The sequence below is a fragment of the Podarcis gaigeae genome (assembly GCF_964106915.1).
Source record: "Podarcis gaigeae genome assembly, chromosome: 8".
NCBI lineage: Eukaryota > Metazoa > Chordata > Lepidosauria > Squamata > Lacertidae > Podarcis > Podarcis gaigeae.
The window spans coordinates 42,034,838-42,061,663 of record NC_139684.1 but is presented as its reverse complement, the minus strand read 5'-3'; the positions used below and the strand labels follow the sequence as shown (position 1 = coordinate 42,061,663).

General features: G+C 46.2%; 1 protein-coding gene across 1 annotated transcript in view; it reads left to right on the top strand.

Annotated features, from left to right (window-relative positions):
• The window catches only part of JPH3 (junctophilin 3), an 87,005-nt gene that overhangs the window by 44,463 nt on the left and 15,716 nt on the right, over positions 1 to 26,826 (top strand). Inside the window, exon 3 of the mRNA XM_083754525.1 lies at positions 23,134 to 23,258. Coding sequence (XP_083610651.1) covers positions 23,134 to 23,258 — 125 coding nt within the window. The remainder of the gene's footprint in view (positions 1 to 23,133; positions 23,259 to 26,826) is intronic.

Here is a 26,826-nt window from a genome sequence, read left to right as displayed (position 1 = left end):
ATCCCTACCTGGTGATGCTGGGGATTGAACCTGTGAACTTCTGCATGCAAAGCAGATGCTCTCCCTCTGAGCTACAGCCCTTCCCCAGAAACTGCCTTCTCCCAGGTCAGATTTCTTGTCCATGTAGTCCGGTACTGTCTAGCAGCTCTCCAAGGCCTCGGGTCAGTGTGGTGGTGCTTCATTTCCATCACCTTCTTATCTGACCCCTTTAAATAGGGACTGTGCCTGGGATCTCCTGCATGCAAAACAGGGGCTCTGCTATAGAGTCTCCTCCCCACAAACATAAAAGAATGGAAGCATCCCTGCATGCTGCCACCCGAAAGAGGCTTTGCACAGTTGTACTTTCAACAGTTCCAGCCACATTCATTACACAGGGGGGCCCACAACCCTAGCTCTGGATCCTTTGTAATCCAGGAAATTAAAGGCTTTGGCTTCAGACCGCAGCTCAGCCGGCTTCAAGTAGATTTAATGCACAAGGATCCCAGAGATTATCCTTCTAATATCATGACTAAACAAAGGAACAGCTCATCAAGATGGTGTGTTGCTGTACTTAGTGACCCCTGGGTCAACAAGGGGACACCTAGACTTCTGCAGCCAGTAGGGCATGTCATTTTAGGGGGTGAAAAGTAAAATGTGCAAATTTCTTCAGTGAAAGGTCTTAAGAATATGTTTTTGGGTGTGAGGAATTCAAACCTGCTATTATTTTTATAACTGGACAACATTTAGTGTGGGAAGTCTATGTTTAATGAAGAAGCACATGAACTAATTTTGGAAAGCCAAATGAAAATGTCAGGTAGTGTCAGAAAAGTAATATTAATATAGATTATAACTGCAAGTACTTGGCAATCATTTTAAATTATTTCTATGAAATTTTACACACATGTTACTTACCAAACAAAGCTGAATTATATTAATTTAACCAAAATATATTTTGAATTCTCAAGTCATGTTGCAGCTTTTTAGCACCCCTCAGTTTTGAAAGTTGAAAAATTCAACACACCCTACTGCTTCAGCTGAGCTGAGCTGGGGGCTGCACCATGTCAGCGCCCCCAGTCCTTGCACTCCTGACGCACAGAGGGCCCAATACATGTTCAGCCTCTGCCAGTCCACACACCTAGTCAAGTGTATTTTTCTTGGCCACAGGTTGGCACGAGGGAGACATTTGTTTCAGATTGCAGTTAAAAGTGAACCTGCCAAATTCACATTTTTTTAAAAAAAAAGTCCAGTGCAGAGACAATAAACACTTAAAAAACAACAACCCAACTGTGTGGAGCACTTACTGCAATACAGAGGACACAAAGTATGCATGTACTTATTCTTACACATTTAGAGGAAGAGAATATTCTGAAGAGGTCTTGGTGTTGAAGAAGTATTGCTTATTGACCCAATAACCAGTGAGGAATACATCACAGGGGAACTATTTCCGTTAATAAAGCTTATGAAGGGAAACCACATAACATCAAAATGGTCTTGTTCCTTTACTTCCTTCATTATCCTCCTGTTTTGAGTAAAATGCTCAAACGGAGCTATATCCCGAATTTTCTCAAAGCAACCCTCTTGAGTGGGGTCAGTAGGCACTTTCCAACACTGGGTAATTTCTATTCTAGCCACAGCTCAAAATAATGCTACCAATTCTTTATGTGTAAATGTGGGATTTAAATTGTTTTCCATAGTCCAAAAACACTAAAGCATGGTCCAGAATGGGAGTTTGATTTGCTATCTCTGAAATTTCAGCAAACACAGATTTTCAATAAGTTGCCAATGTGTTACAGCCCCACCACATGTGAAGCAAGATGCCTCTATGACCACAACCTCATCAGCACAATGGCAAAGTATCTTTCTGCACATGTGACAACCTTGCTGATGTAACAGAAGTTGCCCTTTCCAAAACAGTATGTGAAGCAAAACACAGGCATCTTTCGAAATTCATTTTTCTGAATTTTGCAATGCAATTCTCCAGCCAACTAGTGTGTAAAATAAACCACATATACTAGGGCAAAGCCTGCATGAAAATGCAGATTAGTAAAAATGCATTATATTGTGCAGAATTGCATTGTAAAAATGTATATATTGGACAAAATTGCATGCACAAACGTGCGTTTTAGAAGAAATTTACACTAAAACGCTGATGAATTTTCATGAGAACTTAAAAAAGAAACAGCCACAACAACCCACAAACTGATGTGGAAATGTGGAGAACTGAAGACTGAAAAAAAAACCCTGAGAAATGTAGAAAAACTGAAATCAAAAGATTTGCCATTCACATAAGGATGGGCAAATCAGTCTTTCTGGTCTATTTCACTTGCATGTGTTCTCACCAGCAAACCTGCCCCATTCCATTTCTGAATTATTCTGCATTTATGAAATACTGGGTTTTTCACAAATTAGCTCCTGTCTGAACTGTGAAAACAAACCACCTAGCTGCGTCTTAAACCAGCAATGTGAACGCAGCCTAAATTTGAAGGGCCGCAACTCAGTGGTGGTGCATCTGTTCTGTGTGGTGAAAAGTCCTGGTCTCAACCCCCTGCAGCTCTAAATAGGGCTTGTGGAGTCCACTGCCTGAAACCCCCAAAGAGCTGCTGCCAGTCAATGTAGACAGTGCTGAGCTGGATGGCCCAGTTGTCTGACTCGGCCTAAGGTGGCTCCCTCTGCCCCTAACTCCCGTCAGCCCCACGAAGAACTGGTTTAAAAATTAAGAGAAGAATCTTGCGCCTTCTGCACTGAGCAGTGCTATAGAAACCCTTTATCATAATGATCTCCTGGGGGGAAAGAGAAGCCTTAGAAATACCTACTACCAGCGTGGCGTACACAGCGGGGAGGTTGGCAATCTCTCAAGGTTCCCTTTCCCTTTTCTTTTTTGTTGCTGTCATGAGAGAGGCAGGAGAGGTTTTTCAACACAAAAGACAATGTGATGATGGCGGTGGGGGAACTGTGCCCAAAGGAAAACAAATCTGGAGTGAGATTAGAAAATTGACTCTTTTGGCGACGGGGCCTGAAGTTCTAATCAGGAAAGAGCCTGCTGGTTGTCATGGTAACAGCAATGATCTTGGTGCCGGACCGGCACAGAAACCGAGAAGGGCGTACGCGGGGGTGGCGCGGGTGTTGTTGTTGCCGGGGAAAGCTTGGTTCTGGGACAGATTATGAGTGAGAAAGCCAACAGGTAACATCTGTAGTTTTCTGCTTAGTCTAAGCCTGGGAGGAGCAGCTGTCACAGCCATACTATGGTGCATTTTGGACTACAGCTCCCATCAGCCCCCAGCCAGTATAGGACTTGTAGCCCCAAACAAATGGAGGGCAAAAGTCTGGGCAAAGACGGGCCAAACGAAAGGCTCATGAGAAGGGCAACCTCTGGAAGTGAGATGCCAGTTTCCTCCCCCCCTCCCCCCAGCTCATTGGCGGAGATGCTTTCAAAGAATACCCCTCAAAAGCTAATGGATTTGAGTATAATTCTGTCAGCTCTCCTACCTAACCCCATTTGAACTTGGATCTCTGCAGTTGCTGGGATTCTCATGCAACTGGCACTGCTTGAGACAGGTGTACATAGCTCCTGAATTCTACAAAGAGTCCCCCTTACCGTAAGCTTGCACTGGACCTTGAACCTCATGAAAGCTCCCCAGTTGTTTAGGCATGCATACACACACACACACACACACACACACACACGGGACTGTGCCCCTGCTTGCTCCATATTAACCCATTTCTATGTCTGGCCACTGGTGCTCTGCAACCTGTCCCATCCCAACTTCATGCAATTCAAAAAAATTGTGATGCGGCACTACAAATCCACCAATGGAGGCTGCATGACGACAGCCTTACATTTTTATGTATAGAGGAAAATCGATGCAATAGCTGCCGCCCTCGACTATTGCTTCAGGAGCTTAGGGTGGTGCAGAATCCAGTGGCCCAACGCCAAACAGTGAAATGTCCAATAAAAAACAACAACAGGCATTAAATTCACTGACTTGTAGATTGCTTCTAGATAACCTGCTTATTGAGCATTAATGTTGATTTGTTTACACAAGGTTTGCAGGAAGCTTATCGACAACTTTGACTACTGGAGTGGCCCGTCCCATTTCACCACACGAGGAGAAATGGGAATGGCTGCCTTCTGTGCACCCCTGTGCCTCCCCATCTCCACTGCGCCTCAGCTCTTACCGAACTATGTGGGAGCTGAGGCGCTGCTCAAAGTGTTCCTCCTCCACCCAAGGGGATGGGTGGGATGCCAAGGAGCAACATGGCGTGCAAGAATGTCCTGCCTCCTGCTGAACTCAGCGGGTGTGTCCCATAAAGCGCTGCCACTCAGCTTCTCTGCCTGGGGGCGGGGAAGAGGAGCAAAAATGCTGCACACCAGAATGCCTCCCTCTCACCGCTGCCACCACAAGCAGTGGGATGGACGGACCACCACCTCTTGCACCTCCGATGGGCAGGCCAGCTCTGGTTGGCTATTTACTGAGCAATCACCCTGATTTGTTTGTGGCTAGGTTAGACAACATTGCATCATGCAAATGTTATCCCACACTTTCCAGGGCATTTCCCCATCCTTTTTCTTATCACAAAAAAATCTTATTTTGTAGGGAGGAAAGTAGTTTGTTGGTGAAAAGCACCAAAACAACTTTAATTGTGCAACCTGAAATTGTTGATATCTGATTGAATCCAAGCTGAAAATAGTGACCGTCTCGAACCTCCTGCAGATACAGCTATAGTTAATTCTTCCTTCCCTTCTCCCCCCTGTTAGCATCTGATGTTTTGTAAAATGAGATTCTGGATGAGGAAGAAGGATCTTGGACTGAAGATGAAATCTCAGTGTCTTGTTTTCCTGCACCCAAGACATTTCCTGCCTATTATTTTCCTGCCTGCCTTGTCTTAATCAGTCACTTGCCTGATGCCCTTGATAGTGTTCCATTAGAGGTGACAGATGGCTGGAGATGCAGCTCCCTCTCCAGATGTTAATTAAGTTGCAATCTGTAAACATCATACATAGACACAGACATAGTCAGTGTGCAGGCATCACATGGTAGAATTGTCATCACTATCTAATCAAAAACAGTTGACTCTGGCCCCTAATATCCGAAAGCCTGTTTGAATCTCATTGTAGATATGTGCTTAAGATATGTTCCAATGTAAGAAATGGTTGGTTTCTTACTTCTTTCACTATCCTTGATTTATGGGAAATGGATTCTATCAAATATTCACCTTGGCAATTCAGCCAGGCACACGGCCATGATGCTTCTCTTAAGACACACACATTGAACTTAAAACAAGAACCTCTACAGAGAATTCACATTTTTCAGACAGAAAAGCAATCAGGAATGTTTGTGTGTGTTGTATACAGTAAGTGTCCACTTCTGGGAGGATGTTGGATGGTGTATCTACTATCAAAGGAGTTGCAAGTGGCAGGAACATTGAAAACTGAAACTTGCACGTTGTTCTGGATTTGTGCACCTGGCTCCCCTGGAAACTGAAATTAGGCAGGGATTTTTGAGCTCACCATCCCACCTGCCCCAAGAATTTGATCACAATTTGAATCCTCTAGTATAGGGCTAGTCACATCATGTTCATATTTAATTTCTCTGAAATCTTAGAGCCAACTGAACTGATTAAACCAGATTGTATCCAATTAAGTCATACTCAGAGTAGACCCACTGCAGTCAATGGATTTGACTTAAACTTTATTCTGTTCTTTTCAGTGGCTCTACTCCCCCCTTACCCCCAAAGGGAGTTTAAAAAAAGTAGCTCAGATATTTTAAAGTTAAAAATTGAAGATTAAATATTTATCTGGCCCAATCTCATTTTGTGAATGAGAAGAGGGTGAAAATAGGCTATAGAGAAAAGAAGAGCTGACATGATGAGGAGGAGGATTAGGATATGAAGTTGTCTACATCCGAATTTAAATTATTCTGTAATTGCATAAATGTTCCTTCCAGGACCAGGGAGGAAGAGCAGCAAAGTGTCTCTGAGAACTCATTCAGTGAATGACCTTTCCACAATTTCAGCCACAACTGCACAAGCTCACTTCCAGTGAGATCATGAGGCTACTTCTTAAGCAGTGAAAGCTTTGTAGGATATCTGTTTCATTCATGTGTTTAAGGCATTTATCCCTTTGTTTCACATGGGGTGTTCAAGGCTGTTTACAAAAGTTTGAGGACAAATATAAGAAGGTACGTCTTATAAGAAGGTACTTCTTCATGCAGTGCATAGTTAAACTATGGAACTCACTCACACATGAGGCAGAGATGACCACCAACTTGGATGGCTTCAAAAGAGGATTAGACAAATTCATAGAGGACTCCTGATGGCTACTAGCTGTGATGGCTTGGCTTTGCCTCCACAGTTGGAGGCAGCAACAGATGCTGGAAACCACAGGAAGGGAGAGCACTTGTATCCTGCTTGAAGGTTTCCTTCTGGCAGCTGGTTAGCCACTGTGAAAACAGGAAGCTGGGCTAAATGAGCTACTGACCTGATCCACCAGGCTCTTATGCTTTTACGTTACGTTCTTACATTTAAAATAATGAATAATTACAAAACCAACAACAAAGAAAATCACAAATTTCAGAAGGAGCAGCTCCGCACTGTATAATTACAGTGGAAGGGCAACAGAGAAGGGGCCAGAGAGGCCCCCGCCCCAGAAAGGGAGGCCCGCCAGGAATGGATTTCCAAAACTTAGGCACAGCCTCCTTTAGTGAATAACAGAACAGCCTTCATCAGCCTCATGCCTTCCAGATGTTTTGTATTACAACAGGGATGAGAAATCTCAGCCTTGGGCAGCACATGGGGTCCCCCTGGCCTCTCTGTCTAGCCCTTGAGACTCTCCCCAGGCTATATCCCTCACTAACAGAGTGAAATCCATTCTGCGCTAAAGGGAAGTGGGGAAGAGGGGAAGACTCTGCTGTCCACCCATTCCTAGAGTCCAGATGTGACGGGTACAGAGCTCTCGGGTAAAGTCAGAGCTCCTACTGGCAATTGAAACTGACTAGTCTAAATGCAGATGGTGAAAAGGCAGCACACCAGTTTCGTCTTGGCAACCAGACAAGCTGCATTCTCAAAGCAGAGCCTGAAGACCCTGCTGCCCAAAGGTTGAAATCCCAACTTGACTTTGCTTCTCTACAATTCAGCTTGAGGTTAGTCCGCTTCAGTTCATTTGCAACACTATTCTTTGCAGGTTTTGCGTGGGGGTTCCAAATATGGGGAGGGGTGGGTACGTTAAGAACATAAGAGCCCTGCTGGACCAGACCAAAAGGCCCATCTAGCCAAACTTTCTGTTTCTTTCTGAAGCCCAAGGAACATGAGTGCAATAGTTTTCATTTGGTATATACACAGACATGATGCCTCTGAAGATGCAGGTACTACAGAACCATCACAAAGAGCTTTATATTCCATGTCTTTGTGTAACCCCCCTAAGCGGGTGGCCATCTTCTTGCCCTTAAATAGGAAATTCTGCAAGTTGATTGTCATCCATAATGTCACAGGCACTGCCCAATAGGTACCTGCCATACTTACATAAAAGGATGCTATGAGGATGCAATGGTCTGGAATAAAGAATCGTCCTTTAAAACAGGTCTGGGAAAGAACCTGTGGGGACCCTCCAGATGCTGTGGAGCTTCAACTCCCATCAGCTCAAGCCAGCATGGGAATTCAGGTTCCTCATCCCTGTTGTAAACTAAGAGGCACCAGGAAGCAGGACTGTTTTGCATGCAGCCCTGCAACTGTCTCTTGCATCAAGCATCAATTAAGCCAGGACCTGCAAGTCAATTGACACCTGAGTAGCAAGTCCCTGCTGTTTGCTATTCATAGCACTTGCCTTCTGTCTGGTGGTTGCAAAGGACCGGGGCAGGTGCGTTTTCCTCTCAAATTGCATCATGCCAGAGGTTGCAATAGCTGTTTTGCCTTTCTTAATTAGGGATCTAGCTAAAGGGCCTGCTCCAGGGGGTGGGCACAGGTTTAACAGAGGAGTTGGGCTTATCTGTGACAAGCAGGTAATCTGAAAACCCTCCTTAGAGAGCTAATTGCGGTGGCTAACAGTTCATTCCCTGCTTCTGACATTCTATTATTGCTTTCATAAATCACTGATTGCAGGTCTTCTGTGCAGATAGCAACTTGGGGAGGAGAAGGGGACAAAGCACATCAAGGTAGATAAGAATCGTCTTACTGGGGCTGCAGGCAACTGATGGACAAGTATCTTTTTTAATGAACACAAGAACATCAGAAAAGCCTTCTGGATCAGGTCAACGCTGCATTTAGTCCAGCAAGTTGTTCATGCCTGTAGTAAACTCTCAAGCAGGACCTGAACATAAGAGCCCTCTGCCTCTTGTGATTTTCAACAACTGTTACACAGAAGCATTGCTGTCTCCAACTGGAGGCAGAGCATAGAGAAATGGAGAGGAAACAAAAACTGACATATTCACCTGTCTCCAGTCAGGAACAATTCACACTACCAACTACCACCATAAAATATTTTGAGAGCTGTTCTGTCCCCTTTCCTTTCTTTTCCTGCATGCACTTAATGGTGTCAAAGGCCCATCGATGGTCTTTCCTTCTCCTTTGTTTCTTCATCTATTACAAGACCACTGGTCTCTGACATAATACAGAACTACATTCATCTGCAGAACACTGGGGATTATGGGATATGTATGTGCAGAAGTGGGTAGGTCTTCTGTGCATTCCACAGAAGTGGAGGATGAACCGAGACAGGATAGCAGGCAACCCAGATAAAACTATGAGGCTCCAGATCATGTAACTGGCAGCAAATCTCCCTGAAATGAAACCTGCCACGGTGATGCATTAAACCGTTATCACGGCCTCCTCTCTCATAATTTGACTTCCCTGCAAGGCCTTGGGAAGAAAAGCAGGTCAGGGGGTGGAGTGAAAAAGAGAGTTTGCCTCTGGGAGTTGATGGAGCTGTCTCCCCAGCCCAGGAGAAATGAGATCAGGACGAGGCAATGGAGAGCTGATAAAGCAGTGGCTGGGCTTGATGAGTTGCAAGTTTAAATGATCTTCAGTATAGAACTTCTTGCTTTCTCTGCAGAACCTGAACATCTCTGGTAATGTTCACAGAATGTTCAGAACACAGAACAGTTCAGAAAGAGCCCTGTGCGCGCACACACCCTTTTCTTTAAAGAAGAGTCTTTCCTGCTGATCTGTCTTCTAGCTACACCTGTAACTAATCATTTTACAATAAATAATGAAGTGAATGTCTTTGAAATGGCCTGTTAAGATATTTATTAATGATTTACGTGTGCCTCCACTGGGAATAACAGAGGCATGTACAGAAGCGGCCTGTTGAATTAGGTTGATTTGCATTGGTGCCACTGGGATAATGGAAGCCTTTCACATCCCCTCCATTTCCCCCAAGTCTACTCTAAAGTGGCTGCACCTTAGAACAGAATTGTGGTATCCAAGTAGTGTACAGGCCCTGACTAAAATCGGATCTTGCTGTGGGTGCAAAGGGAGATTGGAGAGCACACTTTGAACAACCTCCCGGGTCTTCCTTTGCGGCTACATTTTGAAGTGTAAATCATATTCATATGAAGCCAGGCTGGTGCTGGACTGGTAGGTGACCTTGCCCACCTGTCACAGTGCCCCGTGGAAGCTTAGCTATATCATGATCTCTAGCCCTTTTCCCAGATCCTGTTCAGCATCCCTGGTGTCGGGTAAGGGTCAACCAGGCCTGGTGCCCAGGACAGACAATGTGAAACGTGACCCTAAGCCAACCCTGTATTTTATGACTTAAAAAATTAACAGCAGTTGTAATGCAGTGATAAACAAGTGCAATTCTAGGGTTGAGTAAGACTCTGTTAGTGAATATTCATGGGTTGTTTTCAGGAGGTCTAAATGAGCTGCTGACTCTGGAACTGTGAGAACTGATGCTAGCTGGTGCTTGCAGCTTTCAAATTCTGATAAAATTTCTGCAGGATTTAACTCACCCCCATATTTTATCACCATTTCCAATCACCTAACACATTATTAAATTAATTAAACTTTATTTCTGTAAATAGTGTGTAGAACAGAAATTGTGATTTTGGTGCTCCCTTGAACCAGGCCCCTGCTTGCCCCACCCTAGTTCTGGCCCTGGGGTCAAAACAACCCATAATAGTTGTGTCAGAAGAGGGAGTTTTGGCAGGTGCTGCTTGCCAGAAGCTTTGCCTGCCAAAATTAGTGGTAGGCTTGCATCCACCCTTCGGATCCTGCCGAATGGCCAGTACCCTGCTTTTTCAGGCAGCAGGGAAAGGAACCAAGAGACTCTCCTTCTCCCACTTGCTGAATGGGTTCCTCCTCCTGATGCTTAAAGCCGCAGAGAGAAGCCAAGAAGTCTGCAGTGGCAATGAATAATTCAGTTGCTGCCTGCGTCCTCCAGAGACAGCCTGGAGAAGAGAGAAGCTACTTTCCCAATCAATTGTTTCCAGACAGAACCTGAGAGCAGAAGGGGGTTGCTTGCCACAGAGCGAGGCCAGAGGCAAGGAAAGGCCTTCCCAGTGCTCTCCCAGAGATATTGATCCCAAGCTGGGTGGTGTCTGTGCTGAGAACCCATTGCCTTTCCTCCATTAGCACTTTAGTTTGTGGAGGCCATCTGATACCCTTTGGGGAGGCTGACTTCATCGCAGAGGTTGTATTTCCCTCCCCTTCCCCTGTGTGGGGGAAGGGATTCATTTCATCTGCCTGATCGATCAGGGGGCTGTGCTTTCTCCCTCCTTTGGCGTAGCCACTTCTTGCACAACTTGCCATCTGAAGTGCACAAATAGGGGTGAATTTGGAAGGGTTCCTTGTTGCTGAAATGTCTCGCTGATTGTGGGTTTCTCTTCTCTCCCCACACCCTCCTTTTCGCCTTTCGCTGCATCGTTTCCAAGCGAGCTCTCCAGGAAAAGCAGATGACTTTGTCGATTTGGCTCTAGTAAGCTCCCCTGCACCTGTTGCCTCCTGGAGGCAAGGGGACCTGTCTCCATGGCAACTGCCTGACACCACAAATAGATGCTTCAACAGGGAAAGTCTGGCAAAGGTGGTCCACCGAGGCCTCTCGGCTTCGCCTGGTGATAGTGCCAAGACACTGGGATGTCTCAGTTGAGTCTTATGTAGTTTGGATTGGGGAGGGGGTGTTCCTCTCCTCTATTTTTTATACCATGCATGATCATAAGTGTGCCTGAGGCTTGTGTGCTCTCTTTTCCCGCTCTGTCTCCACTGTAGCTATGACTCTTCCTGCCTTAAAGTAGCAAGGGTTATCACCATGCCTAACCCTGTGAGAACTCCTTGTTAGTTTAAACTCGGGTTTGTTAACAGGCCAGGAGCATAAAACATTTATTGATTCCGGCTTGTTGCACCAAATCGTAGTTGAAGCTAACTGTGTCCCCCAGGTTCAGATAAGACAATAAACTTCACTTGACAGTGGCAGAGGCAGAGGGATGAGTGCAAGCCTATAGCTTGCTTCTGCTCATTCATGGTGTGCTAAACCAGGGGTAGCAAACATGGTGCTCTCCCGATTTGCTGAACTACAACTTCTCACCCCCCCCACTGTTGGCCATGCTGACTGAGGCTGATGGGAGATGAAGTCCAACAACAGTGGTAACCTACTGCAGTGCACTGTAGGTGGAACTACCCTTGAGACTGGTCCAGAGGCTGCAGCTGGTGCAGAATGTGGTGGCTAGGTTGCTTCTGGGGGCAAAATGCTGCCACCATGTGATGCCCTGCTTTACATATGCTGGCTGCCAATCTGCTCTTGGCACAAGTTCAAAGCATTGGTAGTAACATATAAGATCCTATACAGCTCAAGACAAAGTTACTTGAGAACCCTCTTAAGGTTGCTGTAGTCTGCACAAGAACTTCTGCGTGTTCCAAGGACCTCAGAAGTCCTCTCTGCAGTGACTCAGAGCAAGGCTTTCAGTGTGACTGCGCCTGTTCTGTGGAATAGCATTCCTACTGCCTCTCTCACAAAGCCTTTGAAAAGCACACTTTGCACACCTCCTCTCTATTACAGTATCTGGGAACTGAAACTGAAAGCAGTTGTTTGAGCATCCCATTTCCTAGAGGATTAGAAGGGCCAGTGAACTGATGCTTTCTCTAGCCATGATGATCTCCAAGCCTTCATTAAGACAGAAAGCTAGGGAAGATGTCTCTGAGGAATCTAGGTTTTCTGTTGTCTGCATGTACACAGAAACAGACACAGACAGACAGACAGACAGACAGACAGACAGACACACACACACACACACACACACACACACACACCCCATGCTAGATATTATCCTGCAATAAAGTGCAACTTCAATGCATTGCTTATATCAAGAAATGTCCATATGGATTGTTTACACAGTCATCCCACCAGAGCAAAATGCATTGTAGAAGTTATACACTTTTATTAGAAGCCCACGTTTAATTTTTTTTGCAAAGGAATTAACTGAACCAATTAAGATGTGAATGCTTTCAGCATCATTTTTAACACAGCCAGTGTATGTGCTTCCTTCCAACATCCCCTGACAACCTATTCCTCGGTATTGGTCACACAACAATAATTATCTTGCTCATCTCAAAGAAAAACAAATATGATCTGAATGCCTCTAATGGTGATTTGTCTTTTTATGGACGAACTGTGTGTTGCCAAGGTAGCAAGCTTTTCAGTCGCACAAAATTATTATTTAGGCATGACAAGTGAAGGCTGCAGCAAAATGTTGCAGCTTGAAGCACTCCTGCTCAGAATTCCAGCCTACCAGCCATGCAATTGTTCAGAATATCCCGTTTCATTCTTCCTCCTCACTGGTTTTATGCTTTCCCTCTCCTTCAGCAACACTCAGCACCATTCCACCTGCTTGGATGGCTTTAAGAGAGAATTGCACAAATTCAGGGAGAAGAAGGCTATCGGCAGCTACAAGCCCTGAAGGCATTGTTTTGCCTCAACTGTTGGAGGCAGTAATGCTTCTGAATACTAGTTTCTGGAAACCACAGGAAAAGAGAGTGCTCATGGGTTCAGGCCCTGCTTGCAGGTTTCCCACAGGCGTCTGTGAAAACAGGATGCTGGGATAGATGGGCCTTTGGCATGATCCAGCAAGCTCCTCTGATGTTCAGTGTAATTTTCCAATAGGATCACCCTGAACCATTTTGGAGTTGCATTGTGCACTGAAAAAGGTAACTGGTGCAGGTGAAACCTTTTTTTTATTTCTTTATTCCCCATTGCAAGGATAGAGAAATTGTGCAAAGGGATACGGATAAAATAGGTTGAAATGTTGCCCTATCAAGATCCCAAGAGCAGGGTTATACAGAGGTACCTCGGGTTACAAACGCTTTGGGTTACAAACACTTTGGGTTACAAACTCTGCTAACCCGGAAGTAGTACCTCGGGTTGCAAACTTTGCCCCAGGATGAGAAACTCTGCTAACCCGGAAGTAGTACCTCGGGTTGCAAACTTTGCCCCAGGATGAGAACGGAAATCACGCGGCAGCAGGAGGCCCCATTAGCGAAAGCGCGCCTCAGGTTAAGAATGGTTTCGGGTTAAGAACGGACCTCTGGAACTAATTAAGTTCGTAACCTGAGGTACCACTGTAATATATACGTGAACATCCGCTGAGCTACAGGGTGAAGCAGTAAATTTGAGTCTCTTAAAACAGGAACTAAATGCTTTTACACATACACACACACACACACACACACACACACACACACACTCCTGCAGAAAACTAAATGTCAGAGAGAACACTTCCACTTACAAGCTAGCTTTCTACTTGTAGGACGCAATCTCTTCCCCTCCCCTCCCCTCCCAGTGAGAAGCATTTCCAGCCCATGAGCTCCCAAGTGATGTGTACATTGGAGACACGCTGTGAGCACTAGACCTGGAAATTGCACCACCAATTACTCTGCAGTGGAAGGGAATATTCCCTTGCTGTAGGAAGATTGAGAAGCATTTCTCAAATTATACCTGACTGCATATTTACCTGAAAGACAGCGTGGTTTCCATGGAACCAGCCCAAACCTCAGAGGGAAACACTGGCCTTCTATGGGATGGAGTCACTTGTGCTTTAACTCCTTCACAGCCTATGCACTTTGAAGATATGAACCAGCAAGATGGAGGGGGTCTCTTGGCATAAGTGTGAGCCCCAAGTTTTGTTGGTGCACAGCCAACTGTGATCAGTCTGTGCACATTTACTGCTATGTGCAGGATGTAGTTCTGGCATGCTCCACAAAGGTTGCTTTTCAAGCATTTGTGGTGGGGTGCCGGAAGCTGGCACTTCAGCTTTGTGGGAGCTGGGAGGAAGCGTGGCTCAGGGGCTGAGCACCTCTTTTGCATGCAGGTCCCAGGTTAAAGGAGGGCAGGGCTAGGAAGGACCTCTGTTGCGCACTCACCCTGAGGGTGTCACGGTCCGGTTCACGGGTGATTGAAGTCCCGGCAGGGGATGTCAGGACCAGGGGCAAGATGGTGTTGTGGGAGCAGGAACGGGGGTCCAGAAGCCAGGAATCAGGAAGCCAAGAGTCAGAGAGCCGGGAGTCAAGAAGCTGAGGTTCAAGGATCAGGAAGCAAGAAACCAAACACAGCAAGGCAGGAAGTGTGTTGCTGTGGCAAAGAGCCAAAAGGAAATGCTGACCTTATATCTTTTCCCAGCTCTTGCCACCAGGTGCTGTGAGTTACCAATCGGCCTCACCTGTGCGGCCGCGCTTTGCCTCTTCAGAACAAACTTTGGAAGGCCCAAGTCCTGCAAAGTCCTATTGGTCACAGGGCCTGGCTCCAGCACACATACCTGACAGAGGGAGAGGGCAAGGCAAACAGCTGCATCTCCTTCTCCATTCCACGGCCATGTTCACATCTGCATGGCATCCTATGGGGCTGATGGGAATCATAGTCTGAAGCTACTCGATGGCCCTTGGGGTCCCTTCCAACTCTACAGTTATATGATCTGGAGGACACCAGGTTGGGAAAGGCTGGCATAAACAATGGCCTGGATTCAATAGAAGGCAGCTTCTTATGTTCCTACGTATAAGATTTTTCTTTAACTTACAGGCAGTGTTGGGGGGTGAGAGGTGGATTGGGACCATAGTGCGGAGAAGGGCCTGACTCCTTGCCTCTGCTACATCACTGACCAGAACATAAGAAGAGCCAGCAGAATCAGGCCAATGGCCCATCTAGTCCAGCATTCTGTTCTCACAGTGGCCTGTGGGAAACTCGCAAGCAAGATTTGAGCACCAGAGCACTCTGTCCTCCTGTGGTTTCCAGAAACTGGTATTCAGAAGCATTACTTGTTCTCCTGCTGTGGAGGCAGAGCACAGCCATCATGGCTCGCAACCGTTGATAGCCTTATCCTCCATTATTTTGTCCAATCCTCTTTTAAAGTCCTCAAAATTGATGGCCATGACTGCCTCCTGTGGGTAGGAGCAAGTTCCAGAGTTGTCCTGAGACTTCCAGGATTCATCTCCATTGGGTGCTCAGTCACTTCAGTTGCCCTTTACTGAACCTTTTCCAACTCTACAATATTCATTTTTAGATGAGGTACCCAGAACCTGGGGACGTGGGTGGCACTGTGGGTTAAACTACAGAGCCTAGGACTTGCCGATCAGAAGGTCGGTGGTTCAAATCCCCGCGACGGGGTGAGCTCCCGTTGCTTGGTTCCTGCTCCTGCCAACCTAGCAGTTCAAAAGCATGTCAAAGTGCAAGTAGATAAATAGGTACCGCTCTGGTGGGAAGGTAGACGGTGTTTCCGTGCGCTGCTCTGGTTCGCCAGAAGCGGCTTAGTCATGCTGGCCACATGACCCGGAAGCTGTACGCCAGCTCCCTTGGCCAACAAAGCAAGATGAGCGCTGCAACCCCAGAGTTGGTCACGACTGGACCTAATGGTCAGGGGTCCCTTTACCTTTTTACCCAGAACCAGATAAAGCATTCCAAATGTGGTCGCACCAAAGATTTTATAGTGGCATTATGATACTGGCAGTTTCATTTTCAGTTCCTTTCTTAATGATCCCAAGCATGGAATTTGCCTTTTTCGCAGCTGTCGTGCACCAGAACCCCCCTCCCTCATTCCTGCTCTTCTCAGTGCCTGCTCTCCTCCTTACAATGATCTTGTGCATTTGCAGAGTTCTCCATCTCCTGGTGCGAGGTCAGTGCTTGTGCCTCCACGGATGTAAGGAGAAAGTCTCTTCCGTTGCTCCTCAGAAATAATCGTCTGCCTAAGGCAGCTTTTGCTATTAGTGTGATGTTTATATCAAAGGAAGAGATTAACATCTTATTCTGATAGTTTTTCCTGGAAGACTGGAGGATGCTTATTTTGGCAGGGAGACGTACATCAGCCCTCACAAAAAGCTCGTTGCCTGGTTAACCATAGCTGCTCTGTAGCCTGAGCCCCAGGAGGCTGGCTTAAGCCCTGGTTACGGCGACTTCAAATTAGAGTCTCTTGTTCGCTTAGTAATGAAATCCAGCTAATAAAATAGGTTACCTTTAGCTACTTGCTTATAGTAAAGAGAGGATACCCCATGGTTACAAGTTCATAACAATTCATCAATACTACCCCATCATGTATATTATATTAGTTCATTCTCATCACAAAGGATCATCACCTGTAGTAATTGAACAATTAAAAACATATAAGAATATTCTACCTTAACCCATGATATACTGTTCCTCTGTAAGAGATACAGTGGTACCGCTGGTTACGAACTTAATTCGTTCCGGAGGTCCATTCTTAAGCTGTAACCGTTCTTATCCTGAGGTGCGCTTTCGCTAACGGGGCTTCCCACTGCACTCGCACATCCAGCGTGTGATTTCCGCTCACATCCCGGGGCAAAGTTCGCAACCAGGAGCAGCTACTTCTGGGTTAGTGGAGCTCGTAACTTGAAGTGTGCGTAACCAGAAACGTTCATAAACAGAGGTACCACTGTACAGGTACAAAGGGTTCCTGGATAGCTCAGTTGGTTAGAGCATGGTGCTGATAATGCCAAGGTTGCAGGTTTGATCCCTGTATGGTACAGCTGCATATTCCTGCATTGCAGGGGTGGGACTAGATGATCCTCAGGGACCCTTCCAACTCGACAGTTCTGTGATTCCAAACACAGGGCCTTTCTACACATGCATAGATATATTATGGTGTTGGAGTAAGATCATTTCTTTGAATATTCTCACTTATAAAAGCTCTCTGCATGTAGACACTGGTGTGTCAGAGAGGAGGGTTCTAGGTAGGGATGTAAAAAGGCAGAAATTTCATTCCGACCTGTATCCTACACAATCAACTCTGCTTCCATTCTGCTGCAGTTTGGTTTCTGCCAACTGCTATGTTATTCATCTTGCTATCCCCTTTTTAATCTAAGTTATGGATAAGAAAAGAAAAAGATGTCATTAATTACATAGCATTTGTGGACGTAAGAAGAAGAAGAACAATCATGTGAATGAATACTGATTGTAATTTGCTTGATCATATTTCCATTCCTAACAGTAGATGAACACACAGACTGCATCAGTTTCCACTTCCTTTCCTGTTTTTGTTGTCCAGCCTTTATTCAGCATTCATTCTAATTTGTTTGTGGGGTATTTACAGTATATGGTGTCCCATTAATTATTCATCCTTCTCAAACCTTTCACTGCTTTTCCTTGACACTTTCCTACCACAAAAGTCCTTTTTTAAAAAGTGGATTTGTTGCCCTTAGGCGAGAGACCACTTTAATTGTGCATGGTTAAGTTTCCAGTACGTGCCTGAACTTGTCCTGCAAAATACTGGCAGTCTGGGAGCACCCTGAATTACAATACAAAGGACAGGACTATCCCTTTGAAATCACCTCAGTCAGAGAATGCCCTTTGAGAGAAAGTGGTCTGGGAAAGACCTGCACCAGCGAGTTCATGCACACGTTTGTGGGGAGGGAGTTCTGCTCTCTGGGACTACTGCAAAAAAGAATTGGTCCTCCTTGCCCATTGAACTGACCAAGCCAGCAGTGGGTATGCAGACCTCTGAGACAGGTCTTAATGCCTAGGCTGGCTCATATGAGTATAGGCAGCCCTTCAAATAACGGGCCCCAAACAATATAAATCTTGCGCAAGACCAGCGCTTTCAACTGGGCCCGGAAATGCACCGGGAGCCGGTGTGACTCATACAGAACTTGTGTCACTTGCTCCGATCACTTTGCTCCCACCAAGGGACACTCTGCACCAGCTGAAGCGTCCGGACCATCTCCAAAGGCAGCCCTACACAGAGCACATTACAGTAATATATCCTAGATATGATTAGTTTATGGATTATTGAGGTAAGGTCCACTCTTTCTAGATAGGCAGCTGGGTATCAGCCTCTGCTAGCAAAAGGCAGCCCTAGGTACAGACGTCTCTTTCACAGACAGCACTGGATACAGGCTTATAAAACTGGTCCTGCAGGGGAAGTGCAACCCCTCTAAGACCAGTTGCACCCCGCTATCCAGATCAGCTGGCTCCCCCGCCCACAGCGCCTCCATTTTGGCTGGATTGAGTTTCAGTTTGTTTGCTCTCCTCTATTGCGTGTCGAGGTCCCCAGGGCCACCCCAATAACTCACACATCACACAGAATTTTTGTTTAAGGTTTTTGGCATAATTTTGGCCACAACTTTATTAAAATACAAATTTGTGAGTGGTTGCTTAGGCATTGGTTGCGACTATCTGCCCCCACCATGGGGGACAGACTGACATTCCGCACGATGCGAAAGTCAGAATGGGGGAATACACTTGGGGGTTACGCGGAGCAGGGAACCTGCCCTCACCCCAAATGCAACCAGGAGCTCATTGCTATGGCCCGAGCCCCCTTGACAGAGTGGACAAGCAATAGTTAGCCCCCAATTCCTTTAACGGAATCCCTTGCAGCAGCAGCATTAGAGGGGCAGGCACAGCCAATCCATGCCCCTCAACCAGCCAAACCATAAACCAATGCCTAACCGCAACCTTACAAGTTGTGACGATTTGCTACGCAGTAGGCAAAAACCAAATGGCCCCAGCCAATCAGCCAGATGGACAAAATTCCTACCAGGCCCCCGCTCCAAAGCAGACGACCCCATGACAGGCATAGCAAGGTCAAAGCGAACAACCCTATTCTAGAGAGGGAGGGACGGGCAATCCGCTGCACGGGCGAAAAGAGGAAGCCCTAGCCTCGTGCAAGGAGTTTTAGCATTTCTGGCTGTCAATCAATAAATGGCAACATTAATTTCTTCCCAACAACAAGGGAAGCCCCAATCGCATCAGTGGCCAACGATCAGTTAGCCCGCCCCCAACTTTGGAGTGTCCTGGCGGCCCCCACCGCAAAACGTTCTCTCCATGAAGGAGAAGATGCTTTCCACAACCACCTCCAGATGCCTGTTCCACAGCTTCCCCGGGATTCTCAGTTGAGCAAGGGACCTTTCTGTGGTGCACATTCTTCCTGTTTATGGGACACCATGTAAGATCAGCAACATTTTTTTGTCCTGCCACTGGAGACCACAGCAAGGATGGTGTATGTTGTTTGATGCTTTGTGGACACCTGCTTTATTTAAAGTTGTCTTCTGCTACTCAGTGTGGCGGGTGCGTGAAGCGGGTGAAAAGTGATTAGACACCATGTACATGTCATGTCAGAGAGCCTGCTTTACAAGGACAATAAAAGCAAGCAATTAACAGGGGAATTAGGAAGATGAGCTAATGCACATTCTATACGGAGGGCCTATATGAACGCAGGCAGCCGATAAGTGCTTTGTGCAGCAAACACGCTTTGCAAGTGCTAAACGGATTACTTGCATTTATTTAGGGTGCTTATGCTTATTATAATGAAGCTGCAATATATACAGATTGCTATCTTAATTCTGCATTTCACTCCTTCTGCTTCCAAGTGCCTTGCTGCGCATTACAGTCACACCAGAAAATTCCCATAAGGCAGATGAAAAGTGTAGGTTTTATACACTGGGCCTGTCTTAAAAGGAGAGGTTCCAAATTAACACCCTTCCCCTCATAGGCTTGACATTAGTTTGTCTGTGGGCGCTGAGCAAGGAACTTTCCCTCAAACTGGGAGAGGTTCAAGGTGGCTTTTCCCCAGAGACAAGGACTGACAGCAGGGTCTCTGTGTGAAGCCAAGGCAACCAGTGGTGAACAGCTGGAATTGTAAAAGGATGCTAATTAGACTATTATATTGCAAATGCAAACAGTTCCATCGCTCAGCTTGGAGGAGAGTGGCATCCAGGGACTTGTGGGCTCTCTTCCTTCTTCTCTTCTGGTGGCATTTCACATATCTGGACTGTCAGAGGCATCTTCCTCCACCTTTTCTCTAGCATCAGTTGGTGTTTCTTCCGCTCAGCATGGTCCATTGTTTCCACATTCATCTTCCCAGAGATCCACAACAGGATTCAATGTCCCCTTTCATGTGCTGGCAAACAACTGAGTTCCCTCTCCCCCTCTTCCTTTTCCTCCATCGCCCATCACCCTTATCATTTATGCAGTGCATTTCAAGTTTTCAAAGCATTTCACCATCCTATATAGATTGATATAGACAGAGAGAGAGAGATTTATTAACTGCACTTTCATAAGTAACATCACAAGGCGGTATACGGAATAAAAACACAGCATCGCAGTCAAGAACACTGCCAAACACATCAGCAAGAGCTAGTTGGCAAAGAATCTCAGGCTTGAAAGGCCTGTCTGAATCATTAAGCTTTCAGAAGATGTCTGGAAATGAGTAGGGATGACTCCTGCTGCTGCCCAACCTCTATTGGCAAGCAGTTCCACAGGACAGGGACACACCAAAGACTCAGACCCCGAGAAGGTTAGCCAAATGTCAGGGATATGGAGGAGACCAAAGGTTGCCCTCAGAAGACCTCAGTGATCAAGGTGAAACATTAGGAGTATATTATCATGGTAATGCTTATGCCACCCTTGTAAAGTAGACCAGCAGCCTAAAAGTCCAGCATCCTGCTGTCACAGTGGCCAACCAGATGCCTGCGGAACCTGAGCACAACAGCACTCTGCCCTCATGCAACTTCCAGCAACTGTTCTACATCCCCTTCTGCAAAGGAGCTAAAGTAGAGAAAATAGCAACTTAACTACAGTCTGCCTAACTGTATGGAAAATGGCCAAAATATTTTAAATCTGCTCCCCCTCAGCTCCACCCCCAAAATTATTTTTATTACTGCTTGATAGCAGGACTGCCTAGAGGCCACTGCATGTGAACAGGGATTTTGTAAGAATGTGGGAACTGGCAGTCCGTAATCACTGCCCACTCCAAGTCGTCATTCCCAAGTAAGCATGACCCATGACTCCTCCTGGAACTAACATGAAGGGCTTCTGCTCTCCGGTTTGCCCTTCGTTACACGAGACATCTGTGAGCAACCATGCAGTGCCCCTATGAAGACACCTTCTTGCGACCCCTGAACCCAGCCCCTCCCAGCGCCAGGCCATTGTAAGGACTTGCTGGCCTTCACTCACAGTTCCAGGACTAAGAACAGAAGGATATATATGCCCACTTGGCAGCTCTGACCGGCCGAACTGGGACTGTTATGGGGCCCACAAAATGCTCACTGTGCCTTTGTAAGAAATTCATCTTTTAGTGCAGCACTGTCCACACTTTGGAACTCCCTGCCGATTGACATTCACAGTCTGCTTTTTGACACATATTCTAAACCGCTGTTTTGTTTAGGGAAGCCTATCCAGACCTGTAGAATGTTGGCATGTGTTTCAATCTGGGATTTTCTTTTAGCTTATCTGATAATGCACTACAGTGTATAGTGTAATTATACAGAATGAAAGTGAAGTCACTGAAGAAAGGAGATGGGGGGGAGGGGAGGAGGAAATAACATGCGGACCCAATCAATTATTAAGCTTAAAACAGCAGCTTTTTTCTGCCACTCTGGGAGAAGTGCAGAAGAACCACCTTGTGAAAGCTGATTTGTGTCCCAGGAGAGGGGAGGGGGGTTTGAAACCGTCACTCAGGCTGTCAGTTTCAACAATGCTCTCTCTGCTTATTCCTTTGACGTGGACATGGCAAGGGGCCAAAGAGGGACTGGATTTGCTTGCTACTCACTGCTCTTTCACCCAGAAGGGCTTGCAAAGGATCCTCTCACCTCCAGTTTGCACATACACATCCCTCCAGCTAGCTATATCTCAACTGTTGTAACCTAGGAATAAATGCTCGTATTCTTTTTTATTGTGATATATTGTCAGCTGCCTTGATGCATGGCCCAAGCACACATATTGTGTGCATATGTGCTTTTCTTTATTTAACTATGATTGTGTGGCTGTGTGTGTGTGTGTTCATAAATATTCAGCTGGACATTTCCTGCACCTGATCAAGTAGACCCTTGTCTACAGGTGGTTATGCTACAATAAATGTGTTAAATGTTAAGGGGCCACAACCTATTTTTTAATTCTTAAAAATCAAGATACAATCCCACAGGTAGAGCTGCACTGTAAATAAACCTTGATTTTACACCACTTACCTTTCTCCAGAGAACCTTGGGGATTTCAGCGAAGGTGCTAAGAATCCTTTGCTACAAGGGTAGCCAATATGGTACCATGTTCTGGACTCCAACTCCCATCAGTCCCAGCCAGCATGGCCAACAGTTAGGTAGCGTTGCCATGTGTCCTCTTTTTCCAGGACATGCCCTCTTTTTCAGGGGTAAAATTTGAGACAAATTGCATTTGTTTGCTTTGAATGGCAGTCACAACACCCCCTTTTTTGCTCTTCAAAGTATGGCGACCCTACAGTTAGGTATGATGGGAGTTGCAGTTCAAAGCACCTGTAAGGTGCCACTTTAGTTAACCCTCCTTGCTCCTCACAGAACTACAATTCCCAGAGTTCTTTGAGAAGCAGTTCTTTAAGTCACAGCAGCGAAATCAGCTGCTACAGAGGAACACATTATGGCAACATGTGCTAAGGGAATGGTGTCTATGGTGGAGTGGGGAAATGACTGCTCATCCTGCCTTCATGTTTTGGCATTGCAGTTGGCACATTCTGACAGAATCGCACCACCACTCTGGCGTTTGAGCATTGATTCATACGAGTGAAATAACTGATGTGATGGCCTGGACTGGTTCCCAAGAGTTCCAGTTCCCAGGCACCGGTGCTGCAGACCTAAAGGATCCAGACAAGCCCGATGGGTGGTGCTGGTGCTGGTGCTGGTGCTGGTAGTGTGTGGATCATGGAACGAGCTGGAGAAAACCCTCTGACCCCCGGTGTTGCCTTTTCTGTCCCCCTTGATCTCTCACAGGACATCCCACTCCAGGGCAAAGGCAGACGCAGCTGTGACGGCGGCGCAGAAGGCGCAGGAGGAGGCTCGGATTGCCAGGATCACTGCCAAAGAGTTTTCGCCTTCCTTCCAGCACAGGGAGAACGGTCAGTGACTTCATCCTCTCATCCCTGAGCGCTGCAAGCGCAGCTGTGTGCCTGGGAAGCGAGCAAGCCATCCCTTGCAAGAATTCTCCTGAGTCAGTGTCAGAGAGCAGGCCTCTCTTTGGCAGTCTGGCTCACTCGCCTGCTGAGCCAGGGCTTCTGCTCCATCTCCTTCGGAGTCCCTGAGCTGCCATTTCTTTCCTCTGGGCCACGATTCACAACCACCTTGGTCTTACACAATCAAGATCCTGGTGAAGGGTTGCATCCAATGCCCGTCCTACTCGGAGTAGACCCATTGAAATTAATGGGCACGACGGATTTAGGCCCATTCATTAAGGGGGTCTGCTTGAGTAGGACTTTGTTGGATGCAACACTTAGTGCATAAGCCCACACTTACAGACCCTCCAAGTGTCCCTGTTTTCCAGGGATGTCGCTGATTTAGAGAAGCTGTCCTGGTTTCTGATTTGATCCAGGAAAGACTCACTTTTCCTTAGGATGTCCCTATTTTCATTGGAGAAATGTTGGAGGGTATAGAGTTATCTGACCCTCGAGACATCTGAAGGCAATCCTGTATAGGGAAGTATTTTTTTTAAATACTTTTATTATGTATTATTAGTTTTATTATGTTTCTATTTATGTTGGAAGCTGGCCAGAGTGGCTGAGGCAACCCAGTAAGATGTGAGGGGTATAAATAGTAAAATTATCATTATGGAATGGGACATTCCTATTTTCATTGGAGAAATGTTGGAGGGTATGCACTTATCTTTCCTCCGCACGTTAAACATCCATGTCTGAGCTCTCTTTACCTCTGAATCAGAGCAAACAGCAATCCATGGGAATCTTGAATTGTTCTTTGTTGCACTTCAGCTTTAAAGAGCGGGCTTTTGCTGCGAAAGCTCTGAGGTGAAAAAATAGAGTGTAGACATGGAGCTTTAAAGTGCAGACCTGTGCCTGGAAGGCACAGGGGGAAAGGTAAGTGTGGATGAGCCCATATCCTCCAATATCCTGGGGATCCTAGTGCTGCCTCTGGCTGCTGCCCAGCTGGAGTTTACTCATGGCAGGGCCTTCTTGGTGGTGGTTCCCCGTTTGTGGAATGCCCTTCCTGGTGAGGTGCATCTATCTCCCCCATTACTGACTTTCAGGAGAAATCCAAAAACATTTCCCCAGCATTTGATGGCCAATAGATACTGGCCATAACAACCATGAAATGTGTATCTGTGAGGATACGTCATTGCTTTTAAATGTTTTTCCTGTGTTCTAAATGCTTTTAGATAGATTTGAATCTCTTTTTATTTTATTTTAAATTGTCCTGTTTTAGCATTTTGATGTTTGCTGCTCTAGGCTCCTTTGGAAAGGAAAGCAGGATATAAATTTAATAAATAAAATAAATTTCTGACATCAGATGTGGACAGAGGAAGATGCAGCTCCCTGTTGAAAGTGGGGCTTGTGGGCAGCTCATGAAACCTTCTACCTTTTGCCCAAGTGGTTTTATTTCAAATCGTGCAGGTAAAGGAAAATGAATCACCTGATCTCTTTGTGCTCTCGGGTGATTGACAGGTGGGTGGCTGTGTCAAAGTTTGCCTGTGGGAGGTGGGAAAAGTAAGGCTCTGAACTGCCAGCCAGGTCTAGATGCCCACCCTTGTTTCAGTACAAAACATACCCATATCCCTGTAGAAACACAATCAATCAAGGTGTGCTTGCTTTCACAAATAGCTCAACTTGGGACCAAGCTGTTGTTTTTGGTATTATTGCTGCTGCTGCCACTACCACATATACACATTTTCTGAAGACAAATCACACACAACAATCGAGTAGCAGGGCGTTGGACTGGATGACCCTTGTGGTCCTTTCCTACCCTATAATTCGATGAAAGGGCTGGATAAAATTAAAAGCATAAAAAGCAATCAATGAAATCACAAACAAAAAGGCAGCCTAAGAATCTAATAACATTTCAAAGTGGCACACTTAAAAACGCACTCTAAAAGCCTGTTGAAAATAGTAAGGTCTTTAAAAGAAGCCTAAAAACCAGCAAAGAAGGAAGCCAGGGGACTGTAACTTTGGGACCACCACTGAAGTGGCCTTGTCGCTTGTGTTGTTGTTGTTGTTTAGTCGTGTCCGACTCTTCGTGACCCCATGGACCAGAGCACGCCAAGCACTCCTGTCTTCCACTGCCTCCCACAGTTTGGTCAAACTCATGCTGGTAGCTTCGAGAACACTGTCCAACCATCTCGTCCTCTGTCGTCCCCTTCTCAGGGTCTGTCCTTCCAGAGAGCACTCAGGGCTGATTTCCTTCGGAATGGAGAGGTTTGATCTTCTTGCAGTCCATGGGACTCTCAAGAGTCTCCTCCAGCACCATAATTCAAAAGCATCAATTCTTCAGCGATCAGCCTTCTTTATGGTCCAGCTCTCACTTCCATACATCACTACTGGGAAAACCATAGCTTTAACTATACATACCTTTGTTGGCAGGGTGATGTCTGCTTTTTAAGATGCCATCTAGGTTTGTCATTGCTTTTCTTACCCCTTAGCCCAAACACCCCCATCCCTACACTCCATGCATTCTCAAAAACAATTCAGACAGCAAATGTGACGATGGGCCAAAATAGAAGCAAATAGAGAACGTTGAATTTGGTGTTGCTGCTGGTTCTATCCCACGGGAAGGGCTGTGGATCTGCGGAAGAGCACCTGCTTTGCATGTAGAAGGTCCCAGTCCAACCCCCGGCAACTTCAGGCAGGGCTGGGAGAAAACCTTTGCAGAACTGCTGCTGTTAGTCAGTGCACACAGTACTGAGTTAGGTGGCCTAAAGGTTTGTCTCATGATATGACAGCTGCTTCCTATGTTCTTATCTACCAATATGGTGCTTCCCCACCTCTCTCCACTCTCTCCTCATTCATAACCAAACCATCACATGAGAAAAGGCACCACCGGTGAAGATGACGCAAAGAGACACAGACAGACACCGCTCCCCGCATCTTTTTCATTACATTACATGGGACAGCAGGCCTGTGCTTTTGCTCTGTGTAACGCTGTGCAGTGCCAGAAGCAGAAAAACAGTACCTTCCTGCTCAGCCAGCAACACTTTAGGAGGAGGGCTGGCTCCATTTACAAGCAGAGTTGAAAGCATCCCAGTGCCCTTTGGGGCCTGTAGCGCTGTGTGATGTTCTGTGATGTTCTGTGCAAGGGTTATAAAAATTAAATTGGAGGTTGCCTTGTGACCATGAGATTTTAGGGGTAGCCCTTTGGTGGTGGTGATGGTGATGATGATAACAATAATATATTATTTATACCCCTCCCATCTGGCTGGGTTTCCCCAGCCACTCTGGGCGGCTCCCAACAGAATATTAAAAACACTATAAAACATCAAACATTAAAAACTTTCCTAAACATGGCTGCCTTCATATGTCTTCTAAAAGTCAGATAGTTGTTTATCTCCTCGACATCTGATGGGAGGGCATTCCACAGGGCAGGCTCCACTACCAAGAAGCCCTCTGCCTGGTTCCCTGTAACCCAGTGGCGTAGAGTGGGGGGTGCAGGGGGGCCGGGCGCACCGGGCGCAACATCTGGGGGTTA